Raw genomic sequence first — 26070 nt, 5'->3', positions numbered from 1 at the left:
GAAAGAAAGAAAGAAAGAAACATCCACGATGAGAGAGACTCGTGAGTCGGCTGCCTCTGCACAGCCCACACCTGACCGAGCCCTCAACCCTGGCCGGGAATCGAACCGTGACCTCCCGGCTCACAGGTCCGCGCTCCACCACGGAGCCACGCCGGCCGGGGAAGTGGCTTTCGTGGAAGGCCTCTGGAGACGCTCTCCAGCCTTCCTACAGAGTTAGGGGGGAGGGTGGCTGTGTCTCGCGTGGGTCAGGGCTTGAGTCTGGATAGGCTCCCTGAGAGAATGAAAACCTTTAAACACGAGGCGTTACGGCGCCTTGGCCAGCCGGGCCGGGGTCAGCGCCAAGCTCAGCTCCGGACCGGAGCGGCCCGGCCGGCGGACACAGCCCCGCTCTCCGGGAACACACACGCACACGCACGCAGGCCGGAGGGACACGTGACGCGGGAGAGCGGACGGGAAGTGGACTCTGGTCCACGCCGGCGCTGGGGAGCCCCGATGGGCGGTGAGAGCTGAGGAGGAGGGGGTGTGCAGGGGGGCGGGGGCAGCGTCCCAGCAAGTCGACAGCAAGTGCAGAGGCCGGGAGGTCACGGTTCGGGCCGGGCCTGGGGGCACAGGCCGGGCGGTGCGGCTCGGCTGGGCCGGGGATGGGGGTGGGGGCGGGCGGCTGGCAAACAGGACAGGCCGCCGGCACCCCGGGCACTCACGTGGGCACGCCGAGAATGCCTGTGCAGCCACGGGCACGGCAGAGCTTAAAACAATCTTGGCAGGCGCGTCCCGGCAGAGCCAGGCAGGTTCAACTCACAGCAAGAGAAGGTTCTCGGGGGCCCGCGAGGGCCGGGGGCGCCCCCGATCCAGCTCCAGACGTGGCCGGACTCGGAGAGGAGGCGGCGGCGAGATAACGGTGCTCGGCCTGGACCCCGACCCGCAGGCCGCTTCCTCGGGAGGAGAGGCCCGGACCAGAGACCGGACGTGTGAGGACGGCGAGGCCCGCCTGCGAGCCGCGGCTCCTGGTCTCAGCCTCCGGCCCCCGGGCCGTGAAGGAGGAACGGCCGGCCGTCCGAGCCGCCGCCCGCCGTCCTCTGTGCCGGCGCGGAGCACAGGGACCGGGTACAAAGTCACACGGCCTGTCTCCGAGCTGGTGGCCAGCCCGCTGCTCAAACACGCCCTGTGCCCTCCAGACCGATGGCCCTCACCTCGGCACCGCGGGCCTGACCTGTCTGCAGCCTGCCCCCGCCCGGGCCCTGGCCACCGCAGCGCCCGCCGGGGGCGGCCAGCCTCCCGCCCCGCCCACCCTGTGCCCTCGCAGCGTCCGGGGCGGGCAGCTGTCCGGCGGGAGCACAGGACCAGGGGCTGCTCTCCGACGCACGAACCACATGGGGCTCCGGCCGCTGCAGCGTGGGCGGTCGGAGTTCTGAGTTCTCGTCATTTCATTTCCTGGTGCTTTTTATTTTTTTAAAAATATATTTTATTGATTGTTTACAGAGAGGAAGGGCGAGGGGTAGAGAGCTAGAAACGTCGATGAGAGAGAAACATTGACCAGCTGCCTCCTGCACACCCACTACCGGGGATGTGCCCGCAACCAACGTACATGCCCCTGACCGGAATCGAACCCGGGACCTTTCAGTCCGCAGGCCGACGCTCTATCCACTGAGCCAAACCGGCCTTGGCTTCCCGGTGCTTTTTAAACAAATATGTTTGTATTGATGTCAGAGAGGAAGGGAGAGGGAGGAGGAGATAGAAAGTCACTGAGGAGAGAGACTCATGGACCGCTGCCTCCCGCACGCCCCACACGGGGGATCGAGCCTGAAACCCTGGGCCGGTGCCCCGACCGGGAACAAACTGCAACTCCGGGTTCCCAGGTGGCTGCTCGGCCCGAGCCACGCCGGCCGGGATCGGCTGTTTGTTTTGTTGTTAGTCCTCCCCGGGGAAGCTTTTCCCACCGACTCTCAGAGATCGGGCGGGGCGGGAGGGAAGACAGAGAAACATCGATGTGAGAGGCACATCCGGTGGCTGCCTCCTGAGTGCGCCCGGCTGGGCTGGGTCAAACCTGCCACCCAGGAATATGCCCTTGGCCAGGACCCGAACCTGAGACCCTGCAGTGTGTGGGTCGTTGCTCTAATCCCTAAGCCACACCAGCCAGGGCTACCTTCTGCTGCTTTTTAAATATATATACATATATACATATATATATGTATGTATGTATATTTTTATTAATTTCTGAGAGGGAGAGAAGAGATAGAAATGTCAATGATGAGAGAGCATCATTGATCAGCTGCCTCCTGCACACCCCAACTGGGGATGGAGCCCGCAACCCCGGGCCTGTGGCCTTGACCAGAATCAAACCTGGGACCCTGCTGTCTGCAGGCCGATGCTCTATCCACTGAGACACACAGCCAGGGCTCCGCTGTTTTGAAAGCACACTGAGGTTCTGCTGGAGACGCATGGGCCTCGCTGCGGAGGAAGGGCAGACGGGTGAACCCCGGTGGAGTGCCACGCCGCCCGGCGGGCTCCACCGTCACTGAGCCTCTGCTCCGGCCGGTGCTCTGGCGGAGCAGGTAGGCCCAGGCGGAGAGCGGAGCTGGGCTCACGGCCGCCTCCCTCGGCCGCACGTCCGGGCCCCAGGCGCTCGGCGGCTCTGGCTCCTCCTCAGGGCGCGAAGGTGTCTGCGTCTGACGTCCAGAGCGGCCCTGCCCCTGCGTGGGGTTCCTGTCCGTCCGTGGGGTCTGTCCGTGCGTGGGGTCTGTCCGTGCGCGGGGTCTGTCCGTGCGTGGGGTCTGTCCGTGCGTGGGGTTCCTGTCCGTCCGTGGGGTCTGTCCGTGGGTGGGTCTGTCCGTGCGTGGGGTCTGTCCGTGTGTGGGGTCTGTCCGTGCGCGGGGTCTGTCCGTGCGTGGGGTCTGTCCGTGCGTGGGGTCTGTCCGTGCGCGGGGTCTGTCCGTGCGTGGGTCTGTCCGTGCGTGGGGTTCCTGTCCGTCCGTGGGGTCTGTCCGTGGGTGGGGTCTGTCCGTGCGTGGGGTCTGTCCGTGCGCGGGGTCTGTCCGTGCGTGGGGTCTGTCCGTGCGTGGGGTCTGTCCGTCCGTGGGGTCTGTCCGTGCGTGGGGTCTGTCCGTGCGTGGGGTCTGTCCGTCCGTGGGTCTGTCCGTGCGTGGGGTCTGTCCGTCCGTGGGGTCTGTCCGTGTGTGGGGTCTGTCCGTGCGCGGGGTCTGTCCGTGCGTGGGGTCTGTCCGTGTGTGGGGTCTGTCCGTGCGCGGGGTCTGTCCATGCGTGGGGTCTGTCCGTGCGCGGGGGCCCTGTCTGTGCGCGGGGTCTGTCCCGTGCGTGTGGGCACCCCGGCCCAGCCCACCTCGGCTCCTTGGGGCCTGCACGGCCTGTCTCCAGCCTGACCCCCCCCCCGCCCAGCCTCCGGAGGGACAGCGGTGACAAGGGCGGCGTTTCTCCGCAGCCCGGACTGCCGGGGACCAAGACCCGGTGGCCGGGGAGGCTCCGGGACGCACATGGGCCTCACAGGCCTGTCCCAGCGCAGCGTTCCCGCTGAGGCCGAGAGGGCCCGGGAGAGCCGCCCGGCCTGGTCCCGGCAAAGGCGTTCTCCCGGCACGCCTCCCGTCACCGAGGCCCCGGTCCCCCCTGCTGTGCTGAGCGGCCCGGCCACGTCAGAGCCGCCTCTTCGCCTCAGAAACGCAAGTGTGAGCCTCAGAGGTGCTGTTGCAGGTCTCAGTAACCAAACATCCCCTGGAGAACCACCACGCCGGGCACCCAAAACCTACAGGACATTAAAAAAAAAAAAAAAAAAAAAAAAAAAAGGCAACAGCCCTGGCCGGGGTGGCTCAGTGGATAGAGCACCAGCCTGTGAACGGAAGGGTCCTGTGTTTGAGTCCGGTCAAGGGCATGTACCTCCGTTGCAGGCTCCTCCCAGCCCAGGCCCTGGTTGGGGCACCTGCAGGAAGCAACCCGTCAATGTGTTTCTTTCTCATCAGTGTTACTCTGTGTCTCTCCCCCTCTCGTCCACTCTCCCTAAATATCAATGGAAACATCCTCGGGTGAGGATTAACCAAACAAAGCAAAAAAGGGAAATAATAGAAAAGAAAGGAAGAGAGAGAAGGACAGAGAGAGAGAAGGACAGTGGAGAGAGAAGGACAGAGGAGAGAGAGGACTGAGGAGAGAAAGGACAGAGAGAGAGCAGGACAGAGAGAGGACAGAGAGAGAGGAGGACAGAGAGAGAGAGGACAGAGAGAGATAGGACAGAGAGAGAGGACAGAGAGAGAGAGAAGGACAGAGAGAGAGGACAGAGAGAGAGGACAGAGAGAGAGAGGAGGACAGAGAGAGGACACAGAGAGAGGAGGACAGAGAGAGGAGGACGGAGAGAGGAGGACGGAGAGAGGAGGACGGAGAGAGGACAGACTGCGGCCCCCCCCCCCCCCGCTCCCTCCTGCTGGGAGGTGGAGGCAGGGCGTGTTCACGTGCACGGGTCACCTTTCACACGGAGGCTCCGTGTTTGGCGGAGTAGCCTGGGGCGCAGCCAAGCAGGGCTGGGGGCACCGCCTCCGGTTCCCACGCACCTCCTCCCCGGGAGCCCCGATTGGCCCGTGTCCACGTCCGTCTCCCTGGGCCGCGCCTGTGCCGGGGGCGGGAATGTTCTGAGCTGTGTCAGCTCACGTCCAGGGCGATCCCCGCGGCAGCGAGCGCCGGGCTCCTGGCACCGCGCCGGCCTGGCACCGCGGCGCCACCGGACCGGGCGGAGGCCTGCCCGCGACTCCCCGGACTGGCCTGGCTCAGCTCGGCCAGCCCTCCCACAGTGGCAGGCCACGGTGTCTGGGCGGAGCCACGGCCCCTCGGGAAGGCTCGGCCCCTGGCGGGCGGCCCTTCAGGAGGGGATTTAAAACAAAGCATTGGGGTTGGGGGCAGGGGGGCAGGGGCCACGCCTCGCCGTGAGGAAGGTCCCGCCTCAGCCGGCCGGGATGGGACGGCGGTGACGCCGACACCTCTCTCCTCTCCAGGGAGGCTGTGCCAGGCCGGGGCCCGGGGCCTCCCGCACGGGCATCTACGGGCACGCCGGGCGGGCGGGGCTCTCCACGGGGAGCGGCAGAGAGAAGCTGGGCGGCTCAGTGGTAAGGGGAGCAGGTCTTTGGGGGAAGGCAGGCAGGTTCCCCTCTTATTGAACAGACCGGGGGGCGGCACGGGCCTCATTGGGGCTGTCCCACACAGAGCAGGCTCCTGGGTAAGGCGGGCACGGGGCCCGGCCGGGATGATGTCATAAATGCCCACGTGCCCTTGCAGGAAAGGCTGCCCACCTCTGGACAGAAGGCGGAGAAGCCCCCGGGCCGGCTCCGAGGGCGGCACCGCCTCTGCCCGCTGCCTCCCCGCGGGCGGTCCTGGGACCCAGAGGCCTTTCTGAAGTTAAACGTGAGGTGGCAGCTCGGCGCTGTCCAGGCGGCGAACATAGCTCTGAGCCAGAGATCTGACTCCGGGAAGGACAGCGGCCACGGGATCCGACTCCGGGAAGGACGGGGCCACGGGATCCGACTCTGGGAAGGACGGGGCCACGGGATCCGACTCCGGGAAGGACGGGGTCACGGGCCGGGTTCTCTCAGACCCGCGCTGCGCTCAGGGCTTGGGTAACGGTCCCGGTTGAGAGCTCTCCCTCTGCTTGTGTCTCCATCGCCAGCCCTGGCTTCCTGTCCCGTAAACCCTGTCAAATTGTCACCTCGCAGGTGGCAGTGCCGTCGCCTAGGAACCGACTGCCTCTCTGCCACGTGGGCCCCGGGGACCTCATGGCTGCCGGGGGCGAGGTGGGTGCCTGTGGGGGACGCGTGTGCGGGGGGACACGTGTGCGGGGGACGCGTGTGCGGGGGGACACGTGTGCGGGGGGGGGGGCGGCGGGACCACTCTGCCTGAGCTCCTTCCTGCCGGCCCTCCCAAGGCTGTGTCCCGGGCCTCAGACGTGCCCGGTGTGTTTCAGGCTCATACGTGGGAGCCTTTAGCTCCATGTGCTGATCGGGTTAAAGTAACATTTCAACATCAGCATCAACAACAAACGCCAGACAGCGCGTGCCCCGCCGGGAGCAGAATTCACGGAACCGGATTAATCATTACCCCGCCCAATGGTTAACCGGCCTGACCGCCTCCTCAGGGGCCGGGGGGCCAGGCGGAGGGGGGCACCCCGAGAACAGAGGGCGCGGGGGGGCCAGGCCCGAACTGCAGCGGCTCACACCGTCCTGCTCCCGCACGCCTCCCTGACCTTCGTGGACCCGGCACCCGCCGGCACGAGGGCCTGGCCACGCTTTCCGGAACCTTCCAGCAATGCCGAGGCGCTGCCATGCTGCCGTCGGAGAACCCGGCAGGGGCAGGCGGCCGCCGGGATGGCACAGGGCGGCCCGGCAGCCTTTGTCCTTCATCTAAATGGCAAACGCTCGTCCCAGCCAGTCCCGGGACACCCGCCGCGCCCAGGCCGCCCTGGGTGTGCTCCCTCCCGCTGTCCCTCCTCCGTCCTCCCGCCGAGAGCGTCCGCGCTACCCCCCGCGAGCGCTCCGCCGTCCGTCCGTCCGTCCGTCCATGAACGCGAGGGCCCGAGCTGTCCCGGGCCGGTGGGGACGTGAGGCTCATGCTGAGCGCGGGCCTGGCCGTGCGGACCGCACGCAGAGCGGTGTCGCCGGAGCGTCTGCCGGGCACGGGGCAGAGCAGCGGGGGCCAGGCCTGGCCGTGCCGGCGGGTGACGGAACCAGGAAGGCCCGGCGGGCTTTGGCGGGAACAGGTCACCGAGGGACGGGCGGGGCCTTCGTTTCCGGCTAAAGGATGTCACCGTCCGGACGGCCGATGTCGGAGCGAGAGCCCCCGCCCCGCCCCGCAGCGCACGCCAGTCCCCGGGGAAGGCGCGGTCCTCGCTCGCCGCAAACGCAGCGTGCCCGCCGCCCCGGGCACAGCCGGGCACAGCCGGGGGGCCTGAGCCCCGGCGCGCCCACCACCGCACACACCCACCGGGCTCACACCACAGCCCGGCGTGCCCACCACCACACACACCTGCCGGGCTCATACCACGGCCCGGCTGTGCCCACCACCGCACACACCCGCCGGGCTCACACCACAGCCCAGCCGTGCCCACCTCCGCACCCACCACAGCCCGGCCGTGCCCACCACCGCACACACCACGGCCCGGCCGTGCCCACCACCGCACACACCACGGCCCGGCCGTGCCCACCACCGCACACACCCGCCGGGCTCACACCACAGCCCGGCCGTGCCCACCACCGCACACACCTGCCGGGCTCACACCACGGCCCGGCCGTGCCCACCACCGCACACACCTGCCGGGCTCACACCACAGCCCGGCCGTGCCCACCACCGCACACACCTGCCGGGGCTCACACCACGGCCCGGCCGTGCCCACCACCGCACACACCTGCCGGGCTCACACCACGGCCCGGCCGTGCCCACCACCGCACACACCACGGCCCGGCCGTGCCCACCACCGCACACACCACGGCCCGGCCGTGCCCACCACCGCACACACCCGCCGGGCTCACACCACAGCCCAGCCGTGCCCACCACCGCACACACCTGCCGGGCTCACACCACAGCCCGGCGTGCCCACCACTGCACACACCCACCAGGGCACACACCACGGCCCAGGCAGGGGCGTGGGAGGCGGAGACAGGCCAGAGGGAGACACGGCAGAGGGTGGCCCGCCTGGGCCAGGCCTCAGGGGACCCCAGGACCCACAGCCCTGTCCGGGGTAACACGGACACTCGGAATCACCATCGCAAAGATGTGCGGCGCCATTCACGGAGGCCATGCCCTGGAGACGGCCGAGCCCGGGAGGCGGGAGGCCGGGGACGGGACGGCCCGCCATGGGCGCCCTCGGCCGCAAAAACAGACCAACAGCTGCCCACTCGCCTCGCCCCAGCCCGCCCTGGGGTGACCTGGCCTCTCGGCTGCGGGGGGACAGGGTCGGTCCTGCGGGCGGTCCGTTTGCTCTGAGTGAATCTGCTTCCCTCCTAAGTCACTGCATCACCGCCTCCTCTGGGGACCTGTCCCCTCCCATCTGAACCCCTGCCCCCTCCCACCGGGACCCCTGCCCTCTCCCACCTGGGCCCCCGCCCCTCCCACCTGGACCCCGCCCCCTCCCACCTGGGCCCCCGCCCCCTCCCACCTGGGCCCCCGCCCCCTCCCACCTGACCCCCTCCCCCTCCCACCTGGGCCCCTGCCCCTCCCACCTGGGCCCCCGCCCCTCCCACCTGGACCCCTGCCCCTCCCACCTGGGCCCCCGCCCCTCCCACCTGGGCCCCGCCCCCTCCCACCTGGGCCCCCACCCCTCCCACCTGGGCCCCCGCCCCTCCCACCTGGGCCCCTGCCCCTCCCACCTGGACCCCCACCCCTCCCACCTGGGCCCTGCCCCCTCCCACCTGGGCCCCCACCCCTCCCACCTGGGCCCTGCCCCCTCCCACCTGGACCCCCACCCCTCCCACCTGGGCCCTGCCCCCTCCCACCTGGGCCCCCGCCCCTCCCACCTGGGCCCCCGCCCCCTCCCACCTGGACCCCCGCCCCCTCCCACCTGGGCCCCTGCCCCTCCCACCTGGACCCCCTCCCCCTCCCACCTGGACCCCTGCCCCCTCCCACCTGGGCCCCCACCCCTCCCACCTGGACCCCTGCCCCCTCCCACCTGGGCCCCTGCCCCTCCCACCTGGGCCCCCGCCCCTCCCACCTGGACCCCCACCCCTCCCACCTGGGCCCTGCCCCCTCCCACCTGGGCCCCCACCCCTCCCACCTGGGCCCCTGCCCCTCCCACCTGGGCCCCTGCCCCTCCCACCTGGGCCCCCACCCCTCCCACCTGGGCCCCCGCCCCTCCCACCTGACCCCCTCCCCCTCCCACCTGGGCCCCCACCCCTCCCACCTGGGCCCCCACCCCTCCCACCTGGGCCCCTGCCCCTCCCACCTGGGCCCCTGCCCCTCCCACCTGGGCCCCTGCCCCTCCCACCTGGACCCCCGCCCCTCCCACCTGGACCCCTGCCCCTCCCACCTGGGCCCCCGCCCCTCCCACCTGGGCCCCGCCCCCTCCCACCTGGGCCCCCACCCCTCCCACCTGGGCCCCCGCCCCTCCCACCTGGGCCCCTGCCCCTCCCACCTGGACCCCCGCCCCTCCCACCTGGGCCCTGCCCCCTCCCACCTGGGCCCCCACCCCTCCCACCTGGGCCCTGCCCCCTCCCACCTGGACCCCCACCCCTCCCACCTGGGCCCTGCCCCCTCCCACCTGGGCCCCCACCCCTCCCACCTGGGCCCCCGCCCCTCCCACCTGGGCCCCCGCCCCCTCCCACCTGGACCCCCGCCCCCTCCCACCTGGGCCCCTGCCCCTCCCACCTGGACCCCCTCCCCCTCCCACCTGGACCCCTGCCCCCTCCCACCTGGGCCCCCACCCCTCCCACCTGGACCCCTGCCCCCTCCCACCTGGGCCCCCGCCCCTCCCACCTGGGCCCCCGCCCCTCCCACCTGGACCCCCACCCCTCCCACCTGGGCCCTGCCCCCTCCCACCTGGGCCCCCACCCCTCCCACCTGGGCCCCTGCCCCTCCCACCTGGGCCCCTGCCCCTCCCACCTGGACCCCCACCCCTCCCACCTGGGCCCCCGCCCCTCCCACCTGACCCCCTCCCCCTCCCACCTGGGCCCCCACCCCTCCCACCTGGGCCCCCACCCCTCCCACCTGGGCCCCTGCCCCTCCCACCTGGGCCCCTGCCCCTCCCACCTGGACCCCCACCCCTCCCACCTGGACCCCCTCCCCCTCCCACCTGGACCCCCGCCCCCTCCCACCTGGGCCCCCGCCCCTCCCACCTGACCCCTGCCCCTCCCACCTGGACCCCCGCCCCCTCCCACCTGGACCCCCGCCCCTCCCACCTGGCCCTGCCCCACCCACCTGGGCCCCTGCCCCTCCCACCTGGACCCCCGCCCCTCCCACCTGGCCCTGCCCCACCCCCTGCTCTCCGGCCAGCTCTCCGGGGCGGCCTGAAGGACAGCCATTCCCGCTCCTTAGGGGCTGAGCTCCTCAGTGCCAGTACCTGGCCCGCAGGTAAGGAGACAGACCGAGGGTGTCACCATCGGGTCACGTGGCTCCGCGAAGGCCAGCTGGACCGGCCGGCGCCCTGCCCGGAGCAGGGGTCCTCCGTCCCCACCTGCCGTCAACCTGGACGCCCTCCGCTCGTCCGGCCCGACGGCGGCCAGAGGCGTCCAGCTAAATCCAGCTGTCACATGCTGTCACGCCCACGGGCGCTCAGAGGACAGGCACCGCCCCGGGACCTCCTGTCCCTCTGGGACATTCCTCCGCCGCGTGCCGGCCGGCTGCCCGCCTCTGCCGGGACCCGCTCCAGCCGGAGGCACGGCCCCTCCCGCCCCTCCGCCGCCACCTCCCGGGAGGCGCCCGGAGCTGCCCCTCGGGGCCCCCTCACCAGCCCCCTCCGGTGCACCTCCCCCTCGGGGCCCCCTCACCAGCTCCCCACCCCCTCCCACCTCTCCCTCCCCCCCAACCCCGCATCGGCCGGAGGAGCAGACGGGCATTCGCCCCCGCGCGGCACCTCCCGCCTCCGCCCTGGATCCCGTTCCGATTCCTGCTCCTTCCAGGAAGCTCAGCTACCACTGCCTCCCCGAGGCCCGCCCGGACCCCCCAGACGGACCCTGTCCCCTGCGTCCCCACAGCTCAGGACCGGGTCACCTGCCCGGACCCCCCGGACGGACCCTGTCCCCTGCGTCCCCACAGCCCAGGCCCTGGGTCACCTGCCCGGACCCCCCAGGCGGACCCTGTCCCCTGCGTCCCCACAGCTCAGGCCCTGGGTCACCTGCCCGGACCCTGTCCCCTGTGTCCCCACAGCTCAGGCCGGGTCACCGGCCTCTCTGCCCCCACCTCTCACTCCGAACAGGAATTTCGGCTCAGCCTCCTCTCCCGTGGGTGGGCGCAGTAAGCATCGACCGTGTGAGCCCAATGCCGTGGTGCATGCCGAGCAGCGTCCCTTTCTCACACAGAACCCTCATTTATTTAAACGAACGGACCTGGGCCCTGGCCGGTATGCCTCAGTGGATACAGCACTGGCCTGCACACCAATGGGTCCCGGGTTCGATTCCGGTCAAGGGCACGTACCTGGGCTGCAGGCTGCTCCACGGTCAGGACCCTGGTTGGGGCACGGGCAAGAGGCAGCCCATCGATGGGTTTCTCTCACATCAGTGATTCTCTCTGCCTCTCCCTCTCTCTCCACTCTCTCTGTCTCTCCCTCTCTCTCCACTCTCTCTGTCTCTCCCTCTCTCTCCACTCTCTCTGCCTCTCCCCCTCTCTTCCACTCTCTCTAAAAGTCAGTGGGACAATATCCTCGGGTGCGGATTAACCAAAAAATTAAAAATAAATTAATTCATGAGCGAACCTAAGCCAGGGGCCCATGGGAGGAGGCCCCAGGGTGTGAAGGGCGAGGGCTGGACGAAGGCAGGCCTCCTAAAGAAGCAAGAACGAGCGCCACGGACAGCGACAGGGATGCCGAGGGAGCAGGAACCATCTACGAGCCACGGCACGTCTGCTGTGAGGGTCAGCGGGTCCCCCCGGAGGCCCGGGAAGGGCGTGCTTTAGGGGCTGAGGGCCACCGACCCCCTGTCATCGCCCGAGAGCCACACCTCTCCCTCAGACACGCGCCCGGTCAGGGCCAGCACCCCGCGTGGCACCTGAGGCCCCTCTCCAACGCCAACCTGTCTCTTCCAGGAACATGATACACCCATCCCTCCATCTGGGCTCTTTCACGCCTCTGAACAATGCCATCGGTCTTCTGAGTAGAGATCTTTGGACTTATTCTGAGGCATATCATACATACACCTGAACTTAACTTTTCACGAGGAGGCTGTTATTTAGAGAACTTGTAGATTTCCAGAAAAGTGGAGTAGAAAGAACAAAAAGTTGCTGCGGCCCTCCCTCTCCATCCGCTCTGCGGCCCTCCCTCCTCCATCCGCTCTGCGGCCCTCCCTCCTCCATCCGCTCTGCGGCCCTCCCCCCTCCATCCGCTCTGCGGCCCTCCCCCCTCCATCCGCTCTGCGGCCCTCCCCCCTCCATCCGCTCTGTGGCCCTCCCTCCTCCATCCGCTCTGCGGCCCTCCCTCCTCCATCCGCTCTGTGGCCCTCCCTCCTCCATCCGCTCTGCGGCCCTCCCTCCTCCATCAGCTCCGAAGCTTTCCTATCAGCAACCACTCGGTTAGAGTCTGGGGCTTTGGCTCCTATTGATGAGCCAATGTCAATATTGTCATTAACCGGAGTCCAGAGTCTGGATTAGGGTCACGCGCTGTCGCGCCCAGTCGCTTCCCGGCCCTGACACCCCTGGGCTCCCCGCTCCTCCCTCCACTGACCCCGGCCGCCACAGGTGTCTCTGCGTCTCCATCGCTCTGCCTTTTCCAGAATCTCCGAGCGGACTCATTCGGCGCAGCCTTTCCCAGTGGCTCCTTTCGGGGAGATGACACTTCTCATAACGGCATCAGCGGTTCCATTCGCCAAAATGTCTCCCCAAGTGGCTGTGCTTTTCCCGTTCCCGCCACGGTGCGTGAGCATTCCTGCTCCGCCCCCTCAGCCCGCTCGGTCGGTCGCCCCCATGTCGGCCGTTCTGGTCAGGTGCCGCGGGCTCTCTGCCAGCTGTGACGTCCGTGCCACTCGTGTGCGTTTTCCAGTGCCCAGGCCTGGGGCCTCTCTGCACGGGCCTCCTGGCAGCCAACGCCCTTCGCTGATAGTTCATCCCATTCCCCCCAGCCCCGCTTTCCTTCTCAATGGGGTCATCTCCTTCTATCGAATTCCAAGGGATCGCTATGCGTCCCAGCGACAAGCTCTTGGTCAGACATGGTTTGCCAAGGTGTCCTCTAAGTCCGTGGCTTCCTTTGTACTTTCTCATGTGCCTTTGGATGAGCAGGTTTATAGTTCTGATGAAGCCCCGCTGTCTTGTGTTGTTCACGCTTTTTGCGTCGTCTAGAAGTGACCTTTGCCGAACCCACATCACGACGGTTTCCGGGACAGCTTCAACTCACAACGCGGGGCGTGACCCCTGCAAGTTCTTTTTCTTCTGATTCTTCTAATCCAGGGGTCTTCAAACTACGGCCCGCGGGCCACATGCAGCCCCCAGGGGAGTCTGATCCTGCCCGCCAGGTTTTTTGGGCAGTGAGCGCAGCCAAGGTGTTACAGTAGGAATTAGTAGTTCCTATAGTCCGGCCCTCTAGCTCTCTGAGGGACCGTGATCTGGCCCCCACTTTAAAAAGTTTGAGGACCCCTGTTCTAATCATTCTCCTCCTCCTCCTCCTCCTCCTCCTCCTCCTCCTCCTTCTTCTAATTCTTCTAATTCTTCTTCTAATTCTTCTAATTCTTCTTCTTCTAATTCTTCTAATTCTTCTTCTTCTCCTCCTCCTCCTCCTCCTCCTCCTCCTCCTCCTCCTCCTCCTTCTTTCTCAAGATGGTGTGCGACGAGGGCTGAGGTCCATGTGGCATACTGCCATCCAATGTGTTGAGAAGATTACCTTTTACCACTTCTATGGCTCGTCACTTTGTAGAAAATCAACTGACCGTACATGCCAGGCCCACTTCTGGACTTGCTATTCTGTTCCATTCGTCTGCTTGACTACTTTCACACCTATACCACGCGGTCTTGGTTACTGCTGCTCTACAATATTTTTAAAATAGATATATATTTTCATTGATGTCAGAGAGAAAGGGAGAGGGAGAGAGAGATAGAAGCATCCACGATGAGAGAGAATTATCGATCTGCTGCCTCCTGCACGCCGCACACTGGGGACGGGAGCCTGCAAGCCGGGCCTGTGCCCTGACCGGGAATCAAACTCTGACCTCCTGGTTCACAGGTCAACGCTCCACCGCAGCCACGCCGGCGCTCTGCAGTTCTTCCTGAAACCAGGAAGTCTAAGCCCTCCATCGGGGCTCTTTTCCAAGGCCGTTCTAGCCACACGAGAGCCTTCCGTGTCCATGGGACTTGGAATTAATTAGCTGGCAGAACACTGCAGGCAGGCAGCCTGAGGATGGTCCTGATCACATGCAACCCGTGAACCGTCTTGGGAGGAACCGCCAGGACTCCCGAGCGTGGTACGGCCGCCTTTGATCTGGGTCTTTTCACTTTTCTCTCAGCAACGTTCCGAGGCGTCACCGTGCAGGCCGCGTGCGTTTCTGTCCCAAAGCACGTCATGGACATGGCTGCTCCGTGACTCTCACCCACTGAGCGGACCTGTCTTCCTGGGAGAAGCCCAGCCTCCAGCACACGGAGGCGGCCTCGCCTCCCCCTGGCTCCTGCTGCTCCGGACGGACGCTCCTGGGGAAGGCAAGGGGGTTTGTTCTGTTTTCTGCCTGGAGCTCCTTATAAGATTCTTCTGCCTTTGCTTCACCCCCCTCCCCACCCCGGCCCCCAGCAGCTTTACAGTGATGTGTCTAGGCATGAATTTCCTGTTTTTAATTCTGCTGGGAGTTCTTTAGGGTTCTTGAATTTGTGATCTGATGTCACCAATATTGGAAAACCTTCAGCCACTCTCTCTCCAAACACGGCTCCTGCCGCGTGCTCGCTCTCTCGTGCCCTGGCGCCGTCCTGCCTTCGCCTCTGGGCATCACTTTATATCGTTCCTTCCGACCCGCCATGGCGACCAGTCCTCTCACTGTGGTGTCTGCCCTGCTGTTATCTCTCTCTACAGAGTGCGTGATTCCAGCTGTGTTTTTTCAGCTTTATAACTCCTACTTGCTTTTTCAAATCCATGTCCTCCGTCAAAAATACCATTTCTCGCACTCCACCAAATTCCCAACCTTATCGTTCCTCTCCTCGAGCACAGTAAGCACGTTTCTTTTAAAGTTTGCATTTTGTGAATCTTCTGTTGAGAGTCGTGAGGGTCTGTTTCTATTGTCTGATATTTCTGCTGGTTCTTTTTTTTTTAATGTATTTTATTGATTCTTTACAGAGAGGAAGGGAGAGGGATAGAGAGCTACAAACATCGGTGAGAGAGAAACATCGGTCAGCTGCCTCCTGCACACCCCCTACCAGGGATGTGCCCGCAACCAATGTACATGCCCTTGACCGGAATCGAACCTGGGACCTTTCAGTCTGCAGACTGACGCTCTATCCACTGAGCCAAACTAGTTTCAGCTCTGCTGGTTCTTGAGGTCTTCTTGCCTCACATGCTTTGCTGGCTGTGTGGTGAGTCCTACTGCACAGTCTGGATGTGAATGGCAGTGCCAGGCCAGGCCAGGAAAGGGGTCCCGTGGCCCTGGCCGCTGTGGCTCGGTGGCTGGGCATTGGCCTAGGCACCGAGTGGTGGGCGGGACCCCGGTCAGGGCTCATGCCCGGTCAGGGCTGGATCCCCAACGTGGTCCCTTCCTCCAGGACCCCTTCTCTCTTCCGCATCCCTCGTTTTACCAAGTTCCTCCGCGGTGGGTGCAGCGCCTCCTGCAGGCAGGAGCGGCCACGTTCCCGGGGCAGCTGTTTTTTCCGCTTCATTTTGGCTAGAATTTTACTTCCAGCATCACCACGTCTCACTTTATTTTCCGCGTTTTCATCCTTGCTGGCCCGTTCCTCCTGCGCGCACCCATTTCTGGAAAACGTCGGTGGGTTTTTTACGGGGAGACCGGGAGGCCATGACGACCCGCGTTGCTGTGACCTGAATGGCGGATGCCCCGGGACCAGTCACGCCTGACGCTGAGAGCAGCGACGGGATTGGTCACCGGCCGCTACGCACGCGCTCCTGGTGCCTGCGGTGACACCGCTCTCATGGCCACGGACGCAGCGTGTGGTGGGGGCTGCTGTTTGCTGTTGGAAGCCACCGTGTCTTCTCTGTCGGAGAGGAGCCGGAGCGCTGGTGGACCGTGAGCCCCGGCAGGGCCAGAGCTGTGCACCGATCGTTCAGGGGAGACAAAGGTGGCTCAAGCAGCCTCCTGACCAAACAGCCTCCGAGTAAATCTTTGCTGATATTTACTGGCCTTTAAGGTTGTCTGTGACCGGAACTGCCTGCCTGCCTAAGGGCTATACGTGTCTCCAACATCGAATAAAAGGTTGACAAGGCCTGGGCACCCGTGACGTCCTTCTCCTCGAGTCGGACTTTCGCCTGGCCCCCGATATTTCCAAATTGTCATTTCTTGTCACGTCTCTGTCATCTGTGCGGTGTTCTTCTCCAGATCCTGGACCCTGGACCGCTCAGGACGTGGTTCACACAGTCTAACATTTCGTGGCAAATAAACTTTGTGCGTCACAGAGCTGAGCGGCGTGAGGGCTGCCTGTGTGTGAGTTTGTTCAGACACAGAGGCCGGTGGGTGCTGTCCCCGATGCGGGGGCTCTGCCTGGCACTGCGGCCTCAGCCCTCTGGGTCACCTTCGTCCAACCACGAGGACCGAGATGTCTGGGCTCTGGTCCCTGAGCAGCTGATCAGGTCCCAGGTCGCCTGCCGTCCTCGGGGCGGCGTTTTGAGGTTCCAATCCCAAGTCTGGGTGTTTCCCGGGGCCCCCCCTTCTGAAGGCGTTCCCTCCCCGAGCCTGGCTCCGGGCCCCTCGGAGGTGCTTCAGCCCTTAGGCTCCCGATGCTTCCTCCCAGCACTGACTGAGCCGGACGTCCCGGCAGAGGAGGCGGCGCGGCCCTGGCACCGGGCGTCCTGGAACAGGTCACTGCATGTGTGAGCGCACTGCCACCTCCGACCCGGTTCCGCGGCCCCAAGTGGGTCAGAGGCCGCCCCGCACTGAGCGCCGGAGGTGAGCGCAGCGGGAACACAGGCCGCGGAACGTCTTGGGTAACTTTTGTCCGCTCTCCTGGCTGGCTCCTTCCATGGGAAACGCTGGCAAACCCTAACCGAGCGCGTGTCCAGGTCACGGCGCCCGCGGCTTCCCGCGGCTTCCCTTGCCCTCAGCCCCGCCCTCAGGCACACACAGCAGGGGCTCGGTGAGCTCTCAGGACACGCAGGCCTCGGGGACAAGTGACCAGCACTGAGCCCCGCCGGCACACACAGCAGGTGCTCGGTAAGCTCTGCAGGACACGCAGGCCTCGGGGACAAGTGACCAGCGCTCAGGGAGAGCGGCCGCAGCGAAGGCGGGAGAACCAGATGAAAGTCCACCTCCGGGTCAGGACAGGGTCACGGAGGCTTCCAGAAGGAGGTGGGGTTTCTGTGTGTTTTTATAAATCCTCATCGGAGGGCATTGTCCCCATCGGTTTTCAGAGAGAATGGAAGGGAGGGAAGGCGGGGGGAGAGAGAGTGAAACACGGATGTGAGAAATACACATCGACTGGTCGCCTCCCACATACGCCCTGACCTGGGCCGTGGACCGGACCTGCCATCCAGGCACGTGCCCTCGGCTGGGAAGTGAACGTGCGACCCTTCGGTGCACGGGCGGCGCTCTAACCATTGAGCACACCGGCCGGGCAGGAGGTTGATGAAGCCTCGAAGGAATCTCAGGTGGAGGGTGAGAAACAACCATCTCAGATGGAGGGCAGGCTCACAAAGCCGGTCCCGGGGCACCTGCGGGCAGTGCGCTTGGGGATGAGGGACAGAAAAAGGCCGCACGCGGCCTGCTGCTCCGTCTCACGCACAGGCTGGGGGGCGGACAGACGTACAGGCCACGGGCGGCTGTCCACGTCTCCCTCCCTCCACCCGCTCTGCACCCCGGCCGGTCTGTCCTTCCTGTCTCCTGGCCACAGTGACCACCTCTGGCGTCGGGTGCTGGGCGGAGGGCGGGGAGCCCCTCCCCCCGCCCCCCTCACAGACGCCCCTGCACCCCAGCTGCCGCACCCCTGCCCTCCTCCTCCCGCTCCCAGACCTCTTCTCCGAGGGGGCCAGCTCCCTGGGCGCCGCTGTCCGCCCCCCGCGCCTGCTCTCTCTGGTCACACAGGTTCTCCCGACCTGTCCGTGCGGGCCTCCCGCTGCGGGCGCCCAGGGAGCCTGCCCTCGCCTCCCTGCCCGCCTCCGCCTCCGCCTCCGCCGCTCCGCGCTGGCCCCGGGACGGTCCCGTGCCGGCCTTGCACAACTGCCCTTCGCAACCACTGCTGCCCCGGAGCCTGGCCGAGCTCTGCCGCGGATCGGACCGGATCAGAGCGCGGTCACGGTCCGGGGGCCGCGGATCGGACCGGATCAGAGCACCGTCACAGTCCGGGGGCCGCGGCCAGGGCGCCTCCCGCGGGCAAGTGCTGCTGCCTGCGGAGCCCCCCCCCCTCCCCGGGGGCAGAGCTGGTGACACACCGACACGTTTCACACCGGGAAGAAAGGCCGTCCTCAGACTGCAGCACAGCCCTCCCCTCCGGCCCTGACGTCCAGGGGCCTCGAGCACGGCCTCCCGCCACGTGTCTCTGCGGCAAAGCGCTCCGCACACCGAGCCGGCCCTGGGGCGCGTTCCCCTGGAGAATCCCTGAGAACGTCACCCCGGACCCCAGCCCGGGCCCTGGGGGAAGCCAGGGAGGGAGGACAGCGAGGGAGACACCGGGGCGGGCTGCCGCCGCGTGAGCGAACCCCAGGCGGACGTAGAGAATTTATCGAACTCGCTCACATCCGGGCCGGAGGGGAGCACCGGCCGCGAGCCGGCAGCGAGCAGACATCGACTCGTCCGAGAGGACAGCGGCCTGGAGGATGGGAAACATCCCACCCAACGCATGGGTCCCAGGACATGCCCCTCGGAGCCGCCCGGCCCAGCCCGGCCTGACCAGCCGCAGCCCCGCGGGGCCCACGCAGGGGAGGGCCTGTCCGCACGCCCCCTCGAAGCCGCCGGGCCCCTCGCTGGAGCATGGCCGTGTCGCCGGGTATGGTCCCGGCATCGCCCCGGCGTCTTCCGTTACCGGCGGCTGCAGGAACGCCGGGCCGCACTCCCGCTGGAGAACGGGGCTGGGGCTAGACATGCACCGACTCCGCCCAGCCCCTCGGAAGCCGCTCAGAGCGGCTTCGGGCCCGGAGGCAGGGCGGCCGTCTGCGGCTGTGTGCCCGACCCTGCGGGCCCAGGGGGTGCTGGCTGGGAGGCTGACGCGGGGTCTCCGGGGTCACAGTGCAAAGCAAGCGGCCAGGAAGGAGAGCAGCACCCCAGATCGGCAGACGGGAGACGGGGCGGAACGAGGTGGCCGGAGAGCCGGACACGGAGACGCCGCCGTGTCCGACTTCTCCGCGCGGCTCATCTCTGCCGGGGGTTCTGGGGGCGGGGGCTCAGGCGTCGGCAGGACCCCCACCGCGGCCACAGCGCTCCCAGCTCCCGAAGCTTAGGACACACCCCGTCCCCGCGAAGTCGGCCGCTGACACTGGAAGCCTCGGCCTCACAGGGAGAGCGTTCACTCCCTTCAGTCCTCAGGCCACCTCACGGAACCCACAGAACGCACACGGACCCCGGCCTGGCGGCCATCACGCACAGAATCATTTCCCTCCGCCAGGGTGACACGGACACGCGGGGCCACATGTGGACGCCGGGCCTGCTGCCCGGCTCCCCGTCCTGACGGGAGAAGGCGCCCCCTCGCGCTCTGAGGTTACGGGCACCTGCTCCGGCCGCAGGCAGGCCGCTGTCTGTCCCAACAGAGGCCCCACCAACACTCAGTGAGCTACACTCTGTCCTCCCTGGCCTGTTCCACGGACACTCCGGCCAGTCAGAGGGGGCACGCCCCGTCGAGCTCCAGTCCGCAGGGAAGTCAGGGACCCGGGCTCCCTGGGACCGGCCCCCGCCCGGGAGACGCACCGAGCCCGCGGCCCAGGCCCTCCCAGGACGGGACGTCCCCTGCGTGGTCTGCAGGACCAGGGATGCCGAGGAAGGGCCACGCCGGGTGTCTGGCCACCAGAACCCACGGGCCTGGCCACGCTCAGCAACACCACCAACCATGCGTGGCGGTTTGGTTCTGACTGGGGCAGGGCTCCCGTTTGCCTGGCTGTTGGACAGTGGACGTGTCCTGTGTGTCCACGGAGGCTGCTTCTCTCCGGAGCCTGAGCCCGCAGAGGGGTCAGCGCACCGCAGGGCGGCGTCAGTGCGGCCACGGGGGAGGCGGCGGGGCGGGGCGGGGCTGTCAGCCGAGGGCTGTCCCTTTTTACAAGAATCTCCCTGTGGGACCAGCTCCTGAGCCTCCAGACCCTTCCGCGGGGGGACGGAGGGAACTCCTTTTTCTGATGTGGAGACGGCAGCTCAGAGCGGCAGCCCGGAGCCAGGCCCGCCGGCGGCGGAGGGCGGGACCCGGTCTCTGGGGAGTGGCCGGCCTCGCCGTTCGCAGCTGCTCCCCTGGCGCACACCGGGGCCCGCACCCCTCTGGCTGGTGCTGGAGGCCGACCTCACAGCAGCGCAGCCCGCCCCCGGAGAGCGGCCCAGCCTGGCGGCCGAGGGACTTCCTCTCCCGGCGCAGACTCCGGTCACAGAGCCCCCGCCACAGGCCCGGCCACCCGCACGCCCGCGGCACATCCTCGGCACACGCCAGGGGCGAGCGCGGCGGCTGTGTGGCCCAGTGCGGGCGGGCAGCCGCACACACCTGTCCTTCCTGAGAACCGCGCCGCCCGCCAGCGACAGGAAGCCCGGGGAGGAGACGGTGCGTTCAGACAGCCCGGGGCCGCCGCTCCGCCCGCTGCTTCTTACCTTCCAGCGAGCCGCCACGCTGGAAACGGACATTCTCTGCCTCATCTTCCCCAGCAGCGCGGCCTAGAGGCGGGCCAGCCTGCTCTTGTCATCGATAAGGCCGGTGTAATCAATAAGGAGGTATAATCAATAGGGAGGTGGAATCAATAAGGTGGTATAATCAATAGGGAGGTGCAATCAATAAGGTGGTATAATCAATAAGGAGGTGCAATCAATAAGGTGGTATAATCAATAGGGCAGGAACAGGAGGCGATGGCAAGTGCCCACCCTCCAGGCAGAAGCCGTGCCTTTAAAATGGAAAAACCTATGAAACATTTAAAATGGACTCCAGACCTCACCACCGAGAAACGAAAATAAAAACAGAGGCCGTGACCTCCCGCAGGAGCCGACGCCGCACAGCTGATCCTCGCCCTGCAGAGCCACCGACCGCACAAGCCTCCACCAACAGCCTCTGGAGCGAAGCCCTCCGACCCCTCTGCTGTGAGGGACAGGCCCTCGGTACGGAGGCTGAGACAGGAGCCAAAGGGCGGAGCACTGGGGGTGGAGTTCACACTAAGCCAAGAGACCAGGTAATTACAATTGTTAGAAAGACCAGAGGCCCGGTGCACGGAATCCGTGCACAGGTGGGTCCTTAGGCCGGGCTGGCAATCAGGGCCTGTAGGGGCTGTGCACCCAGTCCCGATCAGGCCTGTAGGGGCTGCCAGCCAGGAGCTGCCGGCTGCCACCCGGGCCTGCTGGGCAGGGGGAGGGACCTCAGGAGGTTTGCTGGCCAGAGGGAGGGACAGGGGATGGGATGGAGATTGGCTGGCCATGGGAGGTTGGCTATGGGAGTGCACTGACCACTAGGGGGCAGCTCCTGCATGGAACATCTGCCCTCTGGTGGTCAGTGCACATCATAGCAACTGGTCGACCAGTAGTTCCCGTTGCTCTGGTCATACGGCCTGAAGGGCTGCTTAGGCCTTTGTAAACGCAGATTACGTGAGCAATGTTATAAACACAGGCTCCTCCACAGCAGGCCGGAAACAGCACTCGGCAGCCAGGCGCCTGCCACCAGCTCCCCTCACACCCAGCCGCACCTTTTAAGATGACAAAGACGAACTTTAACTCTCTTCTTAATTTCTTATTCACTTTAAATATTTTTATGGATTTCACAGAGGAGACGGGGAGAGAGAGAAAGAAACATCAATGATGAGAGAGAATCGCTGATTGGCTGCCTCCTGCACACCCACCACCGGGGATGGAGCCCGGAACCTGGACATGTACCCCAAGCGGGAATGGAACCTTGACCTCCTGGTTCATAGGTCGACGCTCAACTGCTGAGCCGCGCAGCCGGCCGCTCTCTTTTCTATATTCTGGGGTAAAAACTGGCTTCAGGGGCGGACCCACAGCCGCCTGGCTCCATGGCAGCCACTCAGTAAATCCGGGGGGGCGTCCCCCAAAAAACGTACACACACTTGCACAGCCCATAGCTCCACTGTGAAAATTACGTGTGTTTTAATGAGCACTGCCTTTACAATTACTCAAAGCACGCGCATACTTGTTGGGGACACCCTATATTCATAGAATAAATGAACTTAAAAACATACATTTTTTTTTAATATTCATATATATGGATTGGCTAAATACTTAATCCAAACACAATGGAGTATCATGTAGGCATTTTAAATGATGAAGCAGCCACGCGTATTCAGGGGGAAATGTTTTTCGTAACTTCATCGTTCGCACAGATTGCAAGGAAGTTTACGTAGAAGAAACATGTGTTTTTTCCTCCTGTCCTCTCTCCTGCACACATACAATGTTTAAAGGTCCGTTTACAGCCCTGGCTGGTGTGGCTCAGTGGGTAGGGCATCAGCCTCTGGACTGAAGGGTCCCAGGTTCGATTCTGGCCAAGGGCACACATGCCAGGTTGCGGGCTTGATCCCCAGTAGGGGGCTTGCAGGAGGCAGCCGATGCATGATTCTCTCTCAATGTTGATGTTTCTGCCTCTCTCTCCCTCTCCCTTCCTCTTTGAAATCAATAATATATATATATATATATATATATATATATATATTATTTATTCATTTTTTAATTTGTTTACAAGCTTGCCAAAGGACGGTTAGTAAAAAGAACTCTTTACGATTACGGAGTAACTTGCTATACGTCTATGATGTGAGCAAAGAGGAACACTGCTTTCCAACCACCCGCTAACGGGCTTTTGCTTCAAAGCCGCCTGAGCATTGCCAGGCTCGTGGCTGGGCCCCACGACAGTGGCCTGCAGGCCCTGGCTCCGCTGCCCGAGCGCCCACAGCGCTCAGCGGGCCTCCTGTCCCCGTCCCGGCCAGCCGTCCGCGTGGGATTCAAACGGCAATGAAAACGGCTCTTCACCTGTCAGCTCTGCCCGCCCGCCCGCCGCCGCCCTGAGCACGCGTCTCCCTGACCCTCCGGGCGGTGAGAGCCGGGACTGCCCGCGGCACAGGAGCGGAGTGCCAGCCGTTGTCCTGGCCTGGCAGGGCCTCTGCCCGCACCTACCCTCCTGTCACAGCCGGGACAGTGTGGCCAGGCTGCAGCCATTAACCCCCGCCTGGCGGGCGCGGGCCACGGAAGCCCACACCCCACACCCAGGCTGGACCCGGGAGGGAAGCGAACCTGTCACCTGGAGGGCGGTGTCCGGTCCGGGCAGGTCCCTTCTCCGGAGGCCGGGCCTGGCGGGGGCGAAGGAGGAAGTGGCTCCGATGTGTCCTCTGGAGTCTCCTGGCTCACCACCTTGGGGGAGGAATGTCACCCTGACCGTCTTCAAAGGCAGCGGGCGGCGGGGTCGCCGGGACCTGCCCGCCTTCCCCACCCTCCCAGCGGCCCGGAATGGAGGGCCGGGTGTGCGGAGGGGGCCGGACTGGGTGCGCGCCGAGAAGCCCGGAGTGGAGTCCGGGGCACCCGTGAACCCACGACTCTGTCCAGCCACGGATTCCCTTTGCGGGAGCCGTGGCATTGGCACTGGGGCCCTGGCACTGGGGCCCTGGCACTGGGGCCCTGGCATGGGGGCCCATCCCTCCCTGAAGTTCCGAGAGGCGAGGAGAGCGGGCGTGAGCTGTCCCTGTGGTTCGGGGTGGGCGCGGGGCAGCCGGACCCTCCCCTCCGGCCAGACCACCTGCGCCCGGAGCCGCCAGCCGGGCGGGAGCCCTGGGCTCCGGGGGTGTCCGCCGCCGGCCCCGCCGCCCGCTGTGCCCGCCGCGCCCGCCGCGCCCGCCCAGGGGGACGGCCCGGAGGGGCCCGGGCCACGCACCCGCCGCGCCGCCGCTGGCTGTCCGGCCTCGGGCTCGGCGCTCCGGGCTCCGGGGCCGGGAAACGCCCCCTCCCGGCGCCGCCCCGTCCGCCCCGCCCCGCCGCCCGCCGCCCCGGAGCGGCCAGGACGGCCGGCCCGGCCTCCCCGCCCGCCCCGGGCCGCGCATGCGCCGCCGCCCTCCCGCCGCTCGGTCCCGGGTCCGGGCCCGGCCGCTCCCCGCGCCCCGCACCTGGGCCGCCGCCGTCTGCGGCCCGGAGGCCCCGCCCGCCCCGCGCCCCGCGCCCCCGGCACGCGCCGCCCCGCCTCCGCCCGCCCCGCGGCCCCTGGGCGGCCCGAGCCCCGCCCGCCCCGCGGACACACCCCCGCGCGGCGGCGCCCCATTGGCCCGCGCGGCGGGCGGGGCGGGCCGCTCCCCCTCGTGGCCCGCGGCGGCGCCGGGGAAACTGAGGCCGGGCGGGGGTCACCGGAGGGCGGGCGCCCCGGAGGGACGGTGTGCAGCCCGGAGCGTCCCCGGCGTCCCCCCGCGTCCCCCGCCCCGGGGCCGGGCTGCCCTGGGGGTTCGGGGTTCGGGGTTCGCGGGGCGCGGGACGGTGGGACCCCAGGATGGACACGTAGGAAAGGGAACCCCAGCTGGGACCCCGGCAGCGGGCGGCGGAGGAGGAGGAGGAGGAGGAGGAGGAGGAGGAGGAGGGAATGGTGGGGGGACCGAGGTGCGGGGGCGCTGTCAGCTCTGACCGCCCGCCTGGCCCGGGAGCCGGTGGCCGGGGAGCCGGTGGCCGGGGAGCCGGTGGCCGGGGAGCCGGTGGCCCGGGAGCCGGTGGCCGGGGAGGGGCAGCCCGTGCCCCGCAGGGGGAGGCCGGCCGGCGCCCCGGGGCGGGGGGGGGGGCAGAGGGGGGCGCAGGGCCGTCCGCACCGGAGCAGAGGGAGCGTGCCAGCCTGCCCGCCCCCTCGCGGTTCTGTTGTGGCGGCCGCTCCGGGAAGCGGGACTCCAGGAAAGGCCCCTCTGAGAGCCCTGCGTCAGCCGGTCCCGGCCAGCAGCCCCCCGCCTACACTGCCCTCCCCGGGTCTGAGGCTCCTCCTGCGGACAGCAGCCTCCTCTGGACTTTGCCCCCCTCCCCCCGCAGACACCCAGAGCCGGCCCACGCCCCCGGACAAGCCCAGGTTTATTGTGCTCGCCAATGTTTATACTGAGTCTCCGAGTTCACAAAGGGAGCGTGGACATGACATGCGGGGCCTGGGCAGGTGGGGGGCCACGGGTGCTGGGCGGGGGGGCCACTGGGCGCTGGGTGGAGGGCCACGGGGTGCTGGGCGGGGGGGCCACGGGGTGCTGGGTGGAGGGCCACGGGGTGCGGGGTGGGTGCACAGAGCCGGGAAGGAGCTGCCTGTGACACCCAGGCCCAGGGTCGCTGACAGACTCCAGACTCTCGGGCTGTGGGGCCCGAAGCCCAAAGCAGGGGGTGGGTGTCTTTTCCCAGAGGCACCCCGCGGCCGTCCACCCGCTCAGCCGACAGCGGACTGACCTGGTGGACGCTGTGCTGATGGAGGACGGACCAGCTGGCCGGGCCCGGCAGGGCGTGGGGCCCGGCAGGGCGTGGGGCCCGGCAGGGCGGGGGGGCCCGGCAGGGCGGGGGGGCCCGGCAGGGCGGGGGGGGCCCGGCAGGGCGGGGGGGCCCGGCAGGGCGGGGGGCCCGGCAGGGCGGGGCCCCCTGCGGACCAGGGGCCGATGCTCCTGCGTGCCCGGTGCTCCGGGTGTCGGGAGTGAGCATGTGTGGCCCTGCGCGCGATGAACTTTGTCACTTTTGGAGAAAGCTCAGCCTGCCCCCGCCGCCCCCAGGTGGGAAGTGGAGGGAAGGGCGAGGGTTTCCCCTGGGAGAGTCCTGGCCAGAAACCTCCCTGCCCCCGGGGCCGCGGTCCTGCTGGCCACCGAGCCCTGGCACACGGTCTGCCCCAGGAAGTGGCACAAAGGGCGCCCGCCCTGCCCCCGGCCCGCAGCCCGCCCGCCGACCTCCCCAGAGGCGATGGGGCGCGGCAGCTCGCAGGGCAGCGACGCCCTCCTGTGCAGGCCGGCGGTGTCCCTGTGACTTCCGGGACAAACCGGCGCCCTTGGCGGCCTGTGCCAGCACCTGTTCCTCCCCGGCCTCTGAGCCCGGCTGCGGCTGGGCCCACGGGCCTCCGTCCATGGCGTCCGGCCCCCCGTCCGCGCGGTTCCAGGCCCCTCTCCCATCTCCTTCTTTCTCTTTTAATGAATTCTCATTGATTCAGAGCCGGAGGGAGAGA

General features: G+C 67.0%; 1 protein-coding gene across 6 annotated transcripts in view; it reads right to left on the bottom strand.

The window, feature by feature from the left end:
• PPARA (peroxisome proliferator activated receptor alpha) overlaps nt 1–23849 on the bottom strand; it is a 38368-nt gene extending 14519 nt beyond the window's left edge. For 2 of the 6 annotated variants that reach the window (XM_084878132.1, XM_084878133.1), the window contains exons 1-2: nt 23794–23823; nt 23160–23276 (exon numbers count right to left, since the gene is read on the bottom strand). Coding sequence is in view for 3 of the 6 variants with exons in the window: in XM_084878128.1 (XP_084734254.1) it covers nt 23160–23547 (388 nt within the window). In the remaining 3 variants the exon portion in view is untranslated. Of the gene's footprint in view, nt 1–10033; nt 10345–23159 lie in introns of those variants that run through there. The other 4 variants (XM_084878128.1, XM_084878130.1, XM_084878131.1 and 1 more) reach the window with 4 other exon arrangements.
• Between the last annotated feature and the right edge of the window lie 2221 nt (nt 23850–26070).

Source organism: Pipistrellus hanaki, assembly GCF_964339955.1.
Source record: "Pipistrellus hanaki genome assembly, chromosome: 3".
Lineage (NCBI taxonomy): Eukaryota > Metazoa > Chordata > Mammalia > Chiroptera > Vespertilionidae > Pipistrellus > Pipistrellus hanaki.
Note: the sequence above shows the minus strand (reverse complement) of the source record. Positions and strands in the feature narration are given on the sequence as shown.